We start from the raw sequence: 16,837 nt of genomic DNA, 5'->3' as shown, positions 1-16,837 counted from the left end.
TGCTGCACTGCCTGGAGTCACACCTGAGCACAGAGCCAGGTCAAGCCTCTGAACACTATTGTGTGTGGCCTAATACCCACCCCCAATAATAAAATGATTAAATACAGCACTGTCCATTCAAGTGAGAAATGGAAATGGGCACCAAATTCATTTTTCAAAGATTATCTTTTATGTTACAGATTAACTCAGGGAAATCAATACAGAACAAGTCATTTCCTCATGGCACTTCTTTTTCACATATTTCATAAATCTAAGTACTAAAATTATAGTACTTCACAAGGTACTTTGGAAATAGGAAATTTATTTTAATAGGGCTATGGGGTCAAGCCCAGACCTCATACAGGAACAGCATACTACATTTTACTGGTAAGTTCCTCAAAATTAGTCATTGAAATGACTAAGAAATGAGAGCGGTGCAAATTGTCTTCATTTACTGAATCTTGGCATTTATGCTAGGTACAGTATATAAATCAAGACATGAAAAATTCTTCTAGTAATTGCTTTTTTGTTCCTGTCCAAAGGAAAATTAAATATTTCTGCTTTTTCTGTTACTTTCCATACTCAGAATTACCATTTGCTGTCCAGATTGCACACCCGGTGCTTCTCAGGGTTTACTTGTGGTTCTGCCCTCAGAAATTAACTCCTGAGAATCATATGGAATGATGTTGAACTTGGTAGGCTGTATGCAAGGCAAGATCCTTACCTTACCTGTTGCACTCTCTCTCTCTAGCTCCTGCCATCTGATCTTTTAATCCACAGAGGCCTGGGGAGGTCCCTGGAGGACAGGAGATTAAGAAATTAAATTTAGGGCCCGGAGAGATAGCACAGCGGCGTTTGCCTTGCAAGCAGCCGATCCAGGACCAAAGGTGGTTGGTTCGAATCCCGGTGTCCCATATGGTCCCCCGTGCCTGCCAGGAGCTATTTCTGAGCAGACAGCCAGGAGTAACCCCTGAGCACTGCTGGGTGTGGCCCAAAAACCAAAAAAAAAAAAAAAAAAAAGAAATTAAATTTAGGGGAGTCGGAGTGGTGACGTAGTGATAGGGCATTTGCCTTGCCTAGGACTGACCACCGTTTGATCCCATATGGTTCCCTGAGCCAAGAGTGATTTCTGAGCACATAGCCAGGAGTAAACCCTGAGCGTCACTGGATGTGGCCCAAAAACAAAAACAAAAAAGAGATTAAATTTACAACAAATGTCCTTAAATGCTGTGTGATTGCTGTACCCGTTTATCTCCCATTCCCTCTTAACCACTAAAAAATGGGCTTCTGACCCCAGGGCTCTATGAAAATATCTCATCAAAATCCTCAGTGACTTCTCATCAGAATGGAACACTTTTGGTCCTGTTAAACTTTTATTTATTTATTTTTTTTGGATCATACCAGGCAGCGCTCAGGGGTTACTCCTGGCTCTATGCTCAGAAATGACTCCTGGCAGGCTCTGGGACTCTATGAAAATATCTCATCAAAATCCTCAGTGACTTCTCATCAGAATGGAACACTTTTGGTCCTGTTAAACTTTTATTTATTTATTTTTTTTGGATCATACCAGGCAGCGCTCAGGGGTTACTCCTGGCTCTATGCTCAGAAATGACTCCTGGCAGGCTCTGGGACCATATGGGATGTCGGGATTCGAACCACCGTCTTTCTGCAGGCAAGGTGAATGCCCTAGCTCCATGCTATCTCTCCAGCGCCCCTGTTAAACTTTTGAACAGCATTGAACTAGTGAACCAGCCCACCACTTTCTTCTTGAAAGAATCTTTTCTTGGGTGTTTAGTAATACTCTTCCCACCTATGTTAGTTGCTAATTTTCAGCATTCTGTGTAGACACCTCCTGAATGTTGGAGTCACCAAAGACTCTTTCTTTAGCTGCCGTTTTCTGCTCAAGTACTTCCTAAATTGTTTCATCTTAAATGCCAAGAACTCATCATCTTTGTAAGCCTGACAACTTGTTGAGTTTCCAGGCTTCTATAATGAGTTGTAAATATTTTTGTTTTGGTAATAAAAATAAGCATGGGGGACCGAAGAGAGTATGGTGGGTAAGGAGCTTGCCTTGTACACAACTGACCCTGGTTTGATCTCGGACTTTATATGGTTCTTTGGAGCACTGTCAGGTGTGACCCAAACAAACCTCCCTACCCCCTAAAAAAGATTTTTATTGGGGCCGGTGAGGTGGCGCTAGAGGTAAGGTGTCTTGCCTTGCAAGCCCTAGCCAAGGAAAGGACCACAGTTCGATCCCCCGGCGTCCCATATGGTCCCCCCAAGCCAGGGGCAATTTATGAGCGCTTAGCTAGGAGTAACCTCTGAACATCAAATGGGTGTGGCCCAACAAACCAAAAAAAAATTTTTTTTTATTGGGAGGTGGTAGGTAAGGCCTAATTTCACCTTATTTTCTGTACCACTCTGAATAAGCTACTTCTGTACACACCCAGACAAGGAAACAGATATACACTGAAGCACTTCACTTTTTTTTTTTTTTTTGGTTTTTGGGTCACACCCGGCGGTGCTCAGGGGTTACTCCTGGCTGTCTGCTCAGAAATAGCTCCTGGCAGGCACGGGGACCATATGGGACACCGGGATTCGAACCAACCACCTTTGGTCCTGGATCGGCTGCTTGCAAGGCAAACGCGGCTGTGCTATCTCTCCTGGCCCCAGCACTTCACTTTTTAATGAGTATCTCACACTTACCATATCCAAAATATTTTGTCCCCACCACCTCCCTTGTTTTGGAGACACTGCCAGTTTATTCAATTGCTTAAGCCTAACATTGAAAAGGTAGTTTGATTTCGTTCTTCCATTTACATCTAAGTTGGTCCCATTAGCAAGTTCTGTCTTAGGTACCTTCAGTTCCACTCCCAACTTGACTACTAAAAATTCTAGACTGTCCTTCTGGCAAGGGGCAAACACATAAGCAAAAGCCACGCTCGTCGCTCGTCTTTGCATATACATTCACTTCTCTAAACTTGGTTGTTCCTAAGGTAACTGCATCCCAAATATAAACAAACCCTATCACATCTCTCCTTGTCTTGCGTCCTAATTCTACCATTGCTAAAGTAAACCCAGAATCTTTGCCATGCAACAAACCCACAAAAGCTATCTTCTGTTTATTTAGGTCTGCCCTTGCACTAATTTTCTCATTCTCATTTGTGCTGTTGCAGAGCTAGACTAGCCTTTTTTTGTCTGCCATACGTACCATGCTTGGCATTGGCTCTGGGTTTTTGCACTTACTTGACTAGAACACTACTCCCCCAAGATCTTTATATGTCTGACTTTTTCTTGTCATTTAGGTCTAAACCAGGGTTCAGCGTGGTGTTTTTTCTGCAAAGGGCCAGATGGTCTCTGTTGCAGCTTCTCAACTCTGCTGTTGTAGTCTCCAAAGCAGCCATAGACAATACATAAATGAATGAGCATGGATGTGTTCCAGTAAAACTTTATTTTGGGTGTTGCAATTTAAATTTGATAGTTAAAAAGTTAATCCAGTCTTAACCCATGGGCTAAACCCAAAAGCAGGTGGTGGACCAGACTTGGCCTGACTCAGAATTTGCTAATCCTTGGTAAGACCTTACTTTAGAGATTTTTTTTGACCATTCCTGTGAATGAAGAGAGAGCAGTTGTAGCCTGTCCCAATAATTTCTTATTATCCTTGTTTATTGTCTTACTGTTTATTTTCAGTCTCTATTAGATTGTAGTCTTATGGAGCAAGACTTTTGTCATCTTTTTCTCTCTCTCCCTCACTCTCCCACACCCAGAAGTGTGTAGTCTTAATCCTGATTGTATGTAGTGCTAGGACGTATTGAACTCTGCTTACACAGGGCTATTCTGTGGGCTTTATTCAATCTCATTTCTTCTCTATTGCATACTATGTCTATATCTGTATGTACATAAAAAAATTTTAGAGTAAATTATTGTTTTGTTTCTGGGCCACATTCAGGAATGGACAGTGCTTAGGGGACCATATGTGGTATTGGAGATCAAACCTCATCCTGCTGCTTGAGATGCCTTGACCCTTCAGAGACAACTTCCAACCCATTTCTTCTGCCTCTGCATTTGAGAACCAGCTTCTTAGCTTTGACCATCCTAGCAGAAACATGGTTCTTTATCTTTAGGAAGGCTCTTTATTTTTAGGATGGCCCTGCTATCAGTTTCTCTTTCCAAACAAATCAGTATTCTTCATTTGTTTGTTAGGGGACCACAACAGAGCAAATCTCAGCTTGCTTCTGGTTCTGTGTTCAGGGATCACTCCTAGTTGGCTCAGGGGGACCATATGTTGTACCTTGGGATGGGATCCAGGTCCCTATTGGCTGTACGGTCCCTCCAACCTCTCTGAGAACTTTCTCTTTTTTTTTTTTAAGCCACACCTGGTGACACTCAGGGGTTACTCCTGGCTATGCGCTCAGAAATCGCTCCTGGCTTGGGGGACCATATGGGACACCGGGGGATTAAACCACGGTCCATCCTAGGCTAATGCGGGCAAAGCAGACAGTCGCCTTACCGCTTGCAAAACCCCTCTGGCCCCTCTCTGAGAATTTTCTAAGTGTTTGGTCCTACCTTTAAAGCATACTGAAGTTCCTTTCCTCCTTTTTCCAGGAGCAATTTCCTTCCATTGTGCTTTGTATTTGTTCCCTCCCTTGCTGCTCCCTTTCTCCAGACCTTTTACATTCACCACTTCTTTGCTTTTGAGAATTTTCAGAAAGTTCTTTCACTTTCAGCATATAAACGGAATCAACTAAATTGTCAAGCTGATTCATTTTTCATTGCTCAATCTCTCCTCTCCTGTGCCAGTCTCCCAGAAGGTACCTTCAGAAGATCAGGAGCCAGGAGCCAGATGGGTGCATCTTTTGTATGCCGGAATCCCTGGTTCAGGCACCTCCATAAGAAAACCCTTGAGTTCTAAACCTAGCTCTGCAAAGTGTGACTCCAAACCAGAAACCATTAATATAGGTTCCAGATAGAGGGTACGGTGAAGAGGGTCTTGCCTTACATGCAGCTAATTTAGCTTCAATCTCTGGCATTGCACCTAGTTCTAGCATTGCCAGGGAACTCTGTTGACCACAAAGCCAGGAATAGCACCTGAGCATAGCTGGGGTATAGCCCCTCACTCTCCTTAACAAGAGTTGTTTGGGGGCCAAAGAGATAGCACAATGGTAGGACATTTGCTTTGCAAGCAACTGATCCAGGAAGGATGGTGGTTCGAATTCCAGCATCCCATAAGGTCCCCCTTGCCTGCCAGGAGCGATTTCTGAGCATAGAGCCAGGAGCAACCCCTGAGAACCACCGGGTGTGACCCCAAAACAAAACAAAACAACAAAAAGTTGGTACTCATTTCCATTTGTACTCTTGTCACTTTCATTTCTTCCCTTTATTGTTTTTACTTTTGGGCCACACCCAGCTGCTCCTGCCAGGCTCAGGGGACCATATAGTATAGCAGGAATGGAACCTGGGTTGACATACAAAGTAAATGCCCTACCCGGTGTGTTGTAGCTCCAGCCCTACTTTTATTTCTTTTTCTTTTTTTTTTTTTTTTTTTTTTTTTTTGGTTTTTGGGCCACATCCGGCGGTGTTCAGGGGTTACTCCTGGCTGTCTGCTCAGAAATAGCTCCTGGCAGGCACGGGGGACCATATGGGACACCAAGATTCGAACCAACCACCTTTGGTCCTGGATCGGCTGCTTGCGAGGCAAACGCCGCTGTGCTATCTCTCCGGGCCCTACTTTTATTTCTTAAGTGTTTGTTTGGCTACACCCTCTGGTGCTCTGGACTTACTTCTGGCTCTGCACTCAGGACTGGTACAGAGTTATATCCTCACTTCTGGCAGGCTCAAGGGACCATATAGGGTGCTGAGGACCCAACCCAAGGGGCAAGGCAAGTACGCTACCTGCTGTACTATCGCACCAGCCTCTATTTGTTTTTGGGTCACACATGGCTGTGCTCAGGATTACTCTTGGCTCTGCTCAGGGAGAACTCTTGACAGACTCAAGGGATCATATATGGTGTTAGGGATCAAACCTGGGTCTTGGCATTTGTGAGGTAAGTGCCTTGCTTGGCGTACTCTCACTCTGGCCCCTTGTCACTTTTTTTTGGTTTTGGACCACACCTGACTTTGCTCAGGACTTAACTCCCAGCTCTGTGCTTAGGGATCATTCCTGGCTGTGCCCGAGGGACCATATGAGGTATTTGAGATCAAACCAACATCAACCATGTACAAGGAAAGCACCGTACTTGCTGTATTCTCTCCAGCCCTGAGAAGCTCTTTTTGAGATAGGTTTGGGAACAATTTGGGCCATACCTGGTTGTTCTCAGGATCTTTTCCATGCGTTTTTTGGAGGCTTGTCATTCCTGGCAGTGCTTTGGAAACCAGGCAGTGTCAGGGACCAAACATCCAGCCCTTTGAGCTATCTCTAGTCAGAAACTATCTTTTGGGGGGTTTAGGCCATACCCAGCATGCTGTGCTCTAGGGATCACTCCTCGTGGTACACGGGCAATATAATATGTGCTGCTGGGATCAAACTGGTCAATTGCACACAAGCAAATGCCTTAATCCTGTACTATTTCTCCATCCCCAGATACTGCCTTTCATCTCAGTTGGGCTCACAGTACTCATGAATGAATGGAAGGGTGAACAAATGATTAGAAGAATGGATGGATGAATGGAAGAGTAGATGGATGAATGAATTTATTGCTTTCCTCTGGCTTTTTTGCCTGAGGACTGTGTCCCAATATAGCTTTTCCCCTCTCGCCTGCCTTTTGTTTCTTTGACATGACTGGGGTTTGCATATTTAGAGTGTGGTGTTTGATGAGGCTGCACTCCTTTAGCGTTCACACCCTTGGTTGCAGTGGTCTAGATTTCAGTCACTTTTCTGTGGCACTGCTGGGATCTCCCCAGTCAGGGGAGTTAGGGCAGTTTTGAGGGTTGAACTGAGGCCTCATGCCTGCAAGGTAAGTGCTTGGCCCCTGAGCCATCCCTAGGTGCCACTTGGTGCATTCTTAAAAGTGAAGATCATCAAATTCTTTTGTATTCACAGTATTTCCTTCGGTCATGCTAAATGTCCCAGAGCAGTACTGAATGTCTTTGAAACACTCAGTGTATTGCAGTTCTATTATTTTCATTTACATTTATTACTTTTCCCTCCCCCAAATTTACATATTTTGAGAACCAATTTTGTGCCAGATCTAGGAATATAAAATTAAGCTGTCCCAATCCTTAAAGCAATACCTTTAGATAGAAGCACATCTCTCTTTTCCCTCTGCTCCCTGCATACTTGTAATTGTGTGCATGTCTGTGAAAGGGGGGGGGCTTTGGGGTACTGGAGCTTATAGCAGTAAGTAGACACAGAGGGAAATATTCCTGCCAAAGTGATGACAGAATATTCCCAAAAAAGAGGGAATCTCCTGGCTGAACTATACACTTTACTTTCATCTTTCCTCTTCCTTTTTGGGGAGTCAGGGGGTGACAATTCTGGCTGTGTTCATGATTTCCTCTTGGTTTTGTGGTCAGGAATCACTCCCGGTTATGCTTGGGGGGTGGCATATGGGATGCTAGGATTGAATTTCGATTGACAGGGAAAGCACCCTATCCGCTTTACTCTGGGACCCCTTTACTTCCTTCTTTCCCTTCCTCCCTCCCTCTTCCCACCCACTCACCTTCTGTTCCTCCCTCCCCATACCTGGAAGTGCTTAAGGCTCAATTCTGGTTCTGTGCTCATGGATTACTCTTGTTGGTGCTCAGGGGGCTATATTGCGTGCCAGGGATTGAACCTGGGTCCATCACAGGCATGACAAACACCTTACCTGCTATACTTTCTTGCCCTACCTCTTTAATTCTTAATAATTCTCTTGTTCTCTTGAGGCTTCGTGATCTAGCTATATATAATACCAATACTAATACTTAGAACACTTCAAGACAAAGTCCAAAAGGTCAGTTATTGGTGGCTTTGATGCTGTGGTTACAGATGGTATTTTCTTTCTTTTGTTTTTGGGTTATATCCAGCTGTGCTCAAGGCTTACTACCAGATCTTTGCTTTGGGATCCTCTTGGTGGCTAGGGGCAGTGCACTCTATGGGGTTAAATTCCTTTCAGCAGTATGTAAGGCCAGCACCTTACCTGCTGTATGGTCACTCTAGCCTCCAGTGACAGTAGTTCCAATTGATTAGTCAGTAACCCTTTTTGTTTTGGGACCACACCCAGTATTACTTATGGGCCATGTATTAGAAGAAATTTGGTATTTGTGGTTTTGTTCTTTGGGAGGGGGGAAGGTAGAACACCCAGAAAAGTAAGGATGCTTAGTGGCCAGTAGACTAGGGCTGCACCCTGGTGGTGCTAAGGGACCTTGTGGTGCCAGAATTGAACCCAGGACCTCAAGGCATGTGGTTTGATACTTGAATCACATCCCCACCCTATAAATTTGAACACACACACATCTGCATAACTAGTGGTGTTTAGGGATAGCTGTAGTAGATTGCCTCCAGTATTGCAGTATTCCTCAGGGGATCCTGTAGTATCAGGGTTCCTGGATCTTTGCATGTAAAGCATCTGCTCAGCCATTGAGCTATTTCTCTGGCCCGAGATGATAGTGAATTGGGAAAAACTTAAAAGAGAGCAAAAATCTGTCTTTTACTTGACAGTCGGGAGGAGATGGTGTTTAAATCTAAGTTGAAAGTGTATCTGATCATTGGTATCACATCTGATCACTGAAAATGTATTAGTGTCTGCTTTCAACCACTAAACCGAACCCAGTTAAACTGGAGGATGGAGAGAAACACTGCCATCCTTTGGAAGAATTTTGGAAGTTTTTGAATATGCCTCCCTGAACTCAACACTGATCTGAGAGGAAGATGAATGAGGGCGTAAGAAGAAAGATCTGGGGCCGGGAAGGTGGCGCTAGAGGTAAGGTGTCTGCCTTACAAGCGCTAGCGTAGGACGGACCGAGGTTCGATCCCCCGGTGTCCCATATGGTCTCCCCAAGCCAGGGGCGATTTCTGAGCTCATAGCCAGGAGTAACCCCTGAGCATCAAACGGGTGTGGCCCAAAAACCAAAAACCAAAAAAAAAAAAAAAGAAGATCTTTTAAGATCATAGTAAAAGTTTATTCCAGAATATGAATTACTATTATGAATTCATCCAGAATGAATTACTTAGGACTTCATTCTTCACTGACATTTTAATGTGGCTCTCATTTTTAAAACATACTGAAATTGTGTCTACCTGTCTGCTTGAGACATTTTTTTTTTGGTTTGGTATTTGGGTCACACTCGGCTGCGCTCAGAGTTTTTATTTCTGGCCCTACACTCAGAAATCACTCCTGGCAGGCTCGGGAAACCATATAGGATGCTGGGAATTGAATCAGGGTCCATCCTGCGTTGGCTGCATGCAAGACAAAGGCCCCACCGCTGTGCTATCACTCTGGCCCCCCATAAAGAAACTGTCTTGGGGCCGGAGCGGTGGCACAAGAGATAAGGCATCTACCTGGCACATGCTAGCCTAGGACAGACAGTGGTTAGATCCTCCGGTGTCCCATGTGGTCGCACATAGCCAGGAGTAACCTCTGAGCATCATCTGGTGTGGCCAAAAAGTAAAAAAAGAAACAACCGTCTTATTGCCATTGAAAATTAAGGTTCTATTTCCAGATTTTGGAGGAATCTCCATATTGCTTTCTTTTTTTTTTTTTTTTTTTTTTTTTTTTTTTTTTTTTTTGTGGTTTTTTGGGTCACACCCGGCAGTGCTCAGGGGTTATTCCTGGCTCCAGGCTCAGAAATTGCTCCTGGCAGGCACGGGAGGACCATATATGGGACGCCGGGATTCGAACCGATGACCTCCTGCATGAGAGGCAAACGCCTTACCTCCATGCTATCTCTCCGGCCCCTCCATATTGCTTTCTATAGAGGTTGGACTAGACGCCATTCCCACCAGCAGTGGATAAGAGTTCCTTTCTCTCCACATCCCTGCCAGCACTGATTGTTCTCATTCTTTGTGATGTATGCCAATCTCTGTGGTGTGAGATGGTATCTCATCGTTGTTTTGATTTGCATCTCCCTGATGATTGGTGATGAGGAGCATTTTTTCATGTGCCTTTTGGCCATTTGTATTTCTTTTACCAAAATGTCTGTTCATTTCTTCTCCCCATTTTTTGATGGGATTAGTTGTTTTTTTTCTTGTAAAGTTATGTCAGTGCTCTGTATATTTTGGATATTAGCCCCTTATCTGATGGGTGTTGGGTGAATAGTTTCTCCCACTCGGTGGGTGACTCTTGTGTCCTGGGCAGTATTTCTTTTGAGGTGCAGAAGCTTCTCAGTTCCCATTTGACCCAGCTATTCCACTCCTAGGGATATACCCTAAGAACACAAGAATACAATATAAAAACCCCTTCCTCACACCTATATTTATTGCAGCACTATTCACAATAGCCAGACTCTGGAAACAACCAAGATGCCTTTCAATAGATGAATGGCTAAAGAAACTGTGGTACATATACACAATGGAATATTATGCAGCCATCAGGAGAGATGAAGTCGTGAAATTTTCCTATACATGGATGTATATGGAATCTATCATGCTGAGTGAAATAAGTCAGAGGGAGAGAGAGATGCAGAATAGTCTTAATCATCTATGGGTTTTAAGAAAAATAAAAGTCATATTTGCAACAATCCTCAGAGATAATGAGAGGAGGGCTGAAACTTCCAGCTCACTTCATGAAGCTCACCACAAAGAGTGGTGAGTGCAGTTATAGAAATAACTACACAGAGAACTACCGAATGAATGAGGGAACTGGAAAGTCTGTCTGGAGTACAGGTGGGGATAGGGTGGTTGGAGAGAGATTTGGGACACTGGTGGTGGGAATGTTGCACTGGTGAAGGGGGTGTTCTTTACATGACTGAAACCTAATCACAGTCATATATGTAATCAAGATGTTTACATTTTTTTTTATAATTTTTCCCTTTATTTAAAGTGCCACATGTGGCTCACGAGCCGCAGGTTGCTGACCACTGCCTTAAAAAAAAATTAAGGTTCTGTGTGTGTGTATGTATGTGAGACAGAGAGAGAGAGAGAGAAAGAGAGAGAGAGGAGGAGGAGAGAGGAATTCAAAGGACTAAGCACATGTTTGACATGCAGGAGGCCCAGGTTCTGTTGCCTGCACTGCATGGTCCCCTCAGCATCACTTGGAAAGATCCCTGAGCCCTGTCAAATTCCCATCCTCTCAAAAAAATTAAAATTCTCAAGCCAGAGAGGCTGACCTTGGTGGTGCCTTCAATTGCATGTGAGCCCCTAAACACTGCCAGGAGTGATTCTTACAGCCCCCCAAACAAACAAAATCTTTAAGGGTTGAATATGTGACTTTGTGGTAAAGCAACATGTGTGACGCCCTCGATTCAGTCACTAAACTGTAAAATAGTCCCAAAGGAAAAAATTAAAATACTCAAATATTAATATAGTTATGAATATAGTTATGTGTAATTTGCTAGTAAAGATGTATTAGAAAGTTTTAAAATGGATTAGGCTATGGTTAGGAACTGTTATGTCAGGAAAAATTGTGCAGTTGTGAATTTTAGAATTCACTTCACTTAGGAAATGACATTGAAAAGCCTCATTGCGTTCCTTCTCCAAATTACTATATTTTTGGGGGGAGGGGCTGTGTTTGGGCCACTCCTGGTGACGTTCAGGGGTCACTCTTGGCTTGGCACTCAGAAATTACTCCTGGCTTGGGGGATTCATATGGGGTGCCAGGGGATTGAACCGCAGTCCATCCTAGGCCAGCCGTGTGCAAGACAAACACCCTATCGCTGTGCCACTGCTCTGGCGCCTCCCAAGTTACATTTAATCTTTCTTCACTTAGTTGTCTCAAGCTTTACTGTTCCTTTTCCTTTTCCTTTTTTTTTTTTTTTTTTTTTTTTTTTTTTGTGTGTGTTTGGGTCACATCCGGTAATGCTCAGGGGTTTCTCCTGGCGCTACCTCAGAAATTACTCCTGGTAGGTTCTGGGGACTATATGGGATGCCGGGATTCGAACCACTGTCCTACATGCAAGGCTCTACCTTCATGCTATCTCTCCGCCCCGTTTTTCCATTTCTTTGCACAAGTACGTGTGCTCGGGGGTGGGTGGATGGATGGCGTACTCCCAAGCACTGTTCAGGAGACCCAAGGGGCTTCTCCCAGTGATAATCTGACCGTACGGGCGTACGGGCCCAAAGGCATAATCAGGTCCAGTATGTGGTACTATTGGTACTGGTAGCCACGGTGGCAAAATTCTGGTGTCAGCCCAAGCAGCCCTTGCTTGCCTCCTCATCACATTCGTAATCACTGGCCGATTAGTATAGTACAACAGTATTTTCTAGTGCTCCACTTGGCACGGTTATATTTTGTCTTTGGACTCTAGACTTAATGTGTTAAAATCTTGGCGACCTTCGGCTCCTAGATCTTCATTCTCCAGAAGGAATAGGTTTGATGGCTTTTTCCCCTACTGTCTTGGAATGCTGTATTCATCAGAAGAGCCGTATTGAAAGGGACAGTGTACACACACTGATGAATGGCTGCTTGGGCCCAGTTCCCAGGAATGCTGTCACGTGGAAGCTCGTGTCTCCCATCCCCTCTCAGGCCCATGGTGCCACAGTGCCAAACATGATTCAATTGCAGCGCCTTTTGTTGTCTCTTTCTGTAGACCTTTGCCTTCGTCTCTATTTCGAGGCAAGTCTGAATCCTTGGGAAGCCGGTGCTCTGGCCTTGTTCTCTGCCTCTTTCCGGGCCCTGTGCATTCCAGCTGGCCTCTGACTGTGGCTTTCCCAGGGCGTTCTCCACTTGCCTCTCCTGACATGTCGTGCTGTTTGTTTTGTTTTGGGACTACACCTGTCAGTGTGTGAGGGGTCCACCAGGCAAGATGCCAAGATGCTGGGGGTCCGTGCATTGTTGGGAGGGTCTCACAGCTCATGCTTCTTCTGTCCTTTGAGCCAACTTTCTGCTCCAGTTGAAAATTTTTAGGGCTCTTTCATGGAAGTTCAGAGTTAAGTAGAGGTGTTCTTTTTGTTTAGGGCCACATCTGGTGGTGTTCGGGGGTTACTCCTGGCTATGCACCCAGGAATTATGCCTGGCCATGCTCAGGGGACCATATGGGATGATCAAACCCTGGTCAGCCACATGCAAGTCAGATGTACCCACTATACTTTTATTTCTGGTCCCAAAGTCAAACTTTTCAGTCTAATTAACTGCTTGGTTACTTTACCTGTTGGTTATTGTGTGTGTGTATGGTTGCTGGAATTCCCTCCCTTCAGCTGCCCATGGAGCATAATTTCATGCATTTAACAGTGTAATTCTGATTCCCAAGTATCTTTGAAATGCGTGTAGATTAGCAGATTGTTCTAAGAGAATAATGTAGGAAAAGAGTAAGTCAGGAACTAGGGCCTGAGTAACCAAAGTTTGAGGCATTTGCCTTGCAAGTAGCTGATCCTGGAGCAAATCCCTGACATCACATGTGGTCTCTTGAGTATTGCCAGGGGTCATTCCAGAAGCCAAGAATAGACCCTAAGCACCTTGGGGTGTGACCCAAATCTACCACTTCTTTTTTTTTTTTTTTTTTTGGTTTTTGGGCCACACCCGGCGATGCTTAGTGGTTACTCCTGGCTGTCTGCTCAGAAATAGCTCCTGGCAGGCACGGGGGACCATATGGGACACCGGGATTCGAACCAACTACCTTTGGTCCTGGATCGGCTGCTTGCAAGGCAAACGCCGCTGTGCTATCTCTCCGGGCCCCCAAATCCACCACTTCTTAAAAAAATTTAGTGGGCCAGAGTGATAGCACAATGGGTCTGGCATTTGCCTTGCACACGGCTGACCTGAGTTTGATCCCCAGCATCATATATGGTCCCCTAAGCCTGCCAGGAGCGATTTTTGAGTGCAGAGTCAAAAGTGACCCTTAGTACTACTGGGTGTGGCCCCAAAGAAATGGAAAAAGAAATTAAGCCAACCATTTTTTATGAAAAGGTTCCAGAGGTCAAACCTTTGCTATTCAAGCACATTTTTTTTTTCATTTGTTTGAGTTTTTTTCTTTTGAGCCTTCCCTCACAGTGCTTCTTGCTTTGCACTTAGGAATCACATCTGGTGGACTTGGGGACCACATGGGATACTGGGGATCAAACCCAGATTAGCCACGTACCTGGCAAGAGCCTTACCTGCATTTTAGTACATATGTTTTATGAATCTTTTTAAAGTGGGTGAATTACTTTTAGGTTTTTGTACCATACCAACTGATTCCCAGGGGCTATTTCATGGCTCTGTACCAGGACCATTCCTTGGGGTATATGGAGGCAGGCACCTCATCCTTTTACTCTTTCTCAGATCTCTGAAGAATAATTTTTAGCAATCTCAAGACAGCCATCTTTTTTAGATTCTAATAATATCTCCAGAGTATTGTCTGAAAAATCTTGGCCATAAATGTTTTTACTTTTCAAAAGCATTTCTCTTTTAATTGCAGAGCCTACTAATATGTCTCCAAGGTTGCATGAACTTGTTCATCTATTCCATTTTAGGAATAAATAATTAAACCGAGTACTCATATGTCTCATCTTTAACTAACTGGGCAAGCGCTTGCTTCTCCAGAAAACACTTAGAGGCAGTCCACATATATGGCCTTTCTTGAGAGCAAACCTCAGGGTCTTTATTTGCCGGAACTTAGATTGGAGTTATTAGTATACATTTTAAGCTTCAGTGTTTTGCATACCTTTTTTTTTTATTATTATTTAACATTTTGTTCTCGCTTTATGTGGATTTTGTTGCTGGTATTGGAAATTCTCTCTTTCCCCCTCTGTAAAGTACTTACTTAGCCCTGAATCATGACTGTATACTACTCAGTCTGTTTACACAGATCAGCTTTCTTGAGAACTTGTTTATAATAGGTGAAAGCCGGAGTACTTGTTTTTAAGGGTAGGTGCCAAGTTGGAGGTAAAGAGCAGATTTGGCCTTTTCTAGGTGGTACTGTCATGACAGTCCGCTGCTTCCAAGCTCTCGGTGACCGTGGCACCCGTGTATGTGCTCAGCTTGTGACCCCTTTCTCAAATTTTGCTGCCCACCATTAAGTCTCTTATCACAGGGCATTTTCAAATGATGCCATAAAATGCACGTTGAGAATCTTTGGATCTCAAAACGTATAGAAATCACATCTGAATGTCAACTCCTGAGTTAAGGAACTGACGACGATGGCAATTTCAGTCTCGATTAATATTGAAGAGGCAAGATTATGATAGGATTTATATTATTCCTTATGTGTTTGTAGACTTAAATACTTGTTGAAAATATTCATTTTAATGGGGTTGTATATTTCTGCTATTATACTGATTTGCTTATTTGAATTATTTCGGGCTGTAGCTTCCGTTTGAAATTTAGGACTGTTCCCTCTGTACTAGGTACCAAAGATGACATTTCAGTGCTTTGTTCAAATATAACACAGCTCCTTTTTTTGTAGGAAAGCTGTACAACCGGGTTCATTTATTCCAATATGAGTTATTAAATAGTAGCTCTATGAATGATGATTCATTAATTATTAGAGGCTAATTTTCTAAAGTCATTGTGTCTCCTCTGGGCATTTCTTGGGGATATGTTTACATTTTGTGCTTTTTTTTTTTTTTTGCTTCTGATTTTAAAATAATTTTCCTTTGTTGTAGGATGAGCAGTTCTTAGGTTTTGGCTCAGATGAAGAAGTCAGAGTACGAAGCCCCACGAGGTCTCCTTCAGGTATGGCCAATGAAGCGCATGGGGCCTTGGTCGTGTTTGTGATCAGATTGTGACTGCCCTGTCCTCAGCGTTCAGAAGAAGGTCTCAGATGCTGGCAGTTTTGTGCCTCTTTCCCTTCTCACCTTCTCTAGGAAGAAACTTATGAACTCAACCTCTTTATGAGACTCTTCTCTGGCAGGCTACTCGCTTGGTATAATAAATAGTTTCTCTCTGGAAATTTTGAAGTATAGAAGGGTAGATTTCCATTGAGTGATTAGAAAACAAGGTAGGCACATAAAGGTAACCTATGATCAGCACCCTGAATATGTGTTTTGAATTATTTGGCAGTATTTATGATACTGGAAATAATTTTGCCATTACTGTTGTGGAGGGTAGACTTTGGACAGTACTTTGGCTTGAATATTGGGGGCCACAGAATCTAACCTAGTAGTTCTGGGGCGGGGTGTGTGTGTGATAATGGGGATTGAACCAGTGCCTCTGGAGCTGTGTTTCCAATCCTTGGCCACTGATTTTCATATGAAATTTGGTCTACTGTTGTTAAAGAATGGAAATTAGGATATTGTTACCAGGCCATATGGATAGCTCAAAGGGTTAATGTGCATACCTTGCATGGAGGAGGCCTGGTATTTGATTCCCAATACCACATAATTCCCTGAGCACCCCTGGGAGTGATCCCTACACATTTTGCTGAGCCAAAAGTAGTCCCTGAGCACCATCAGATCTGTCCTCAAAGCATTCATATATATTAAGCACATATGTCATAGAATATATATATATATGCATGCTCTATAGCAGGGGTCTCAAACTTGTGGCCCGCAGGCCATTTGCAGCCCTCCGTACAACATTTTGTGGCCCGCAGCCAGCCTTCAAATATCGCAGTATTTGGGATTATTCGCATACCGAATAATCACAATAAAAATCGCATTAGTAAGAAAAAAATCGCATTAAACATTCGCATACCCCAAACAGTTTCGTTCGGGGTATGCAAATGTTTAATGTGATTTTTTGCGATTTTTTTTCTTACTAACGCAATTTTTTTATTGTTAATATTTGGTAAGCGAAATCCCTTTTGTGGCCCTGCCTCACCTCGACTTTGCCTCCTGCGGCCCCCCAGGTAAATTGAGTTTGAGACC

General features: G+C 43.7%; 1 protein-coding gene across 1 annotated transcript in view; it reads left to right on the top strand.

The window, feature by feature from the left end:
* Window positions 1-16,837, top strand: part of KMT2A (lysine methyltransferase 2A) — a 98,653-nt gene that overhangs the window by 28,188 nt on the left and 53,628 nt on the right. The window contains exon 2 of the mRNA XM_049778393.1: window positions 15,635-15,704. Coding sequence (XP_049634350.1) covers window positions 15,635-15,704 — 70 coding nt within the window. The remainder of the gene's footprint in view (window positions 1-15,634; window positions 15,705-16,837) is intronic.

The sequence above is a fragment of the Suncus etruscus genome, chromosome 8, assembly GCF_024139225.1.
Source record: "Suncus etruscus isolate mSunEtr1 chromosome 8, mSunEtr1.pri.cur, whole genome shotgun sequence".
NCBI classification, from domain to species: Eukaryota; Metazoa; Chordata; class Mammalia; order Eulipotyphla; family Soricidae; genus Suncus; species Suncus etruscus.
Note: the sequence above shows the minus strand (reverse complement) of the source record. Positions and strands in the feature narration are given on the sequence as shown.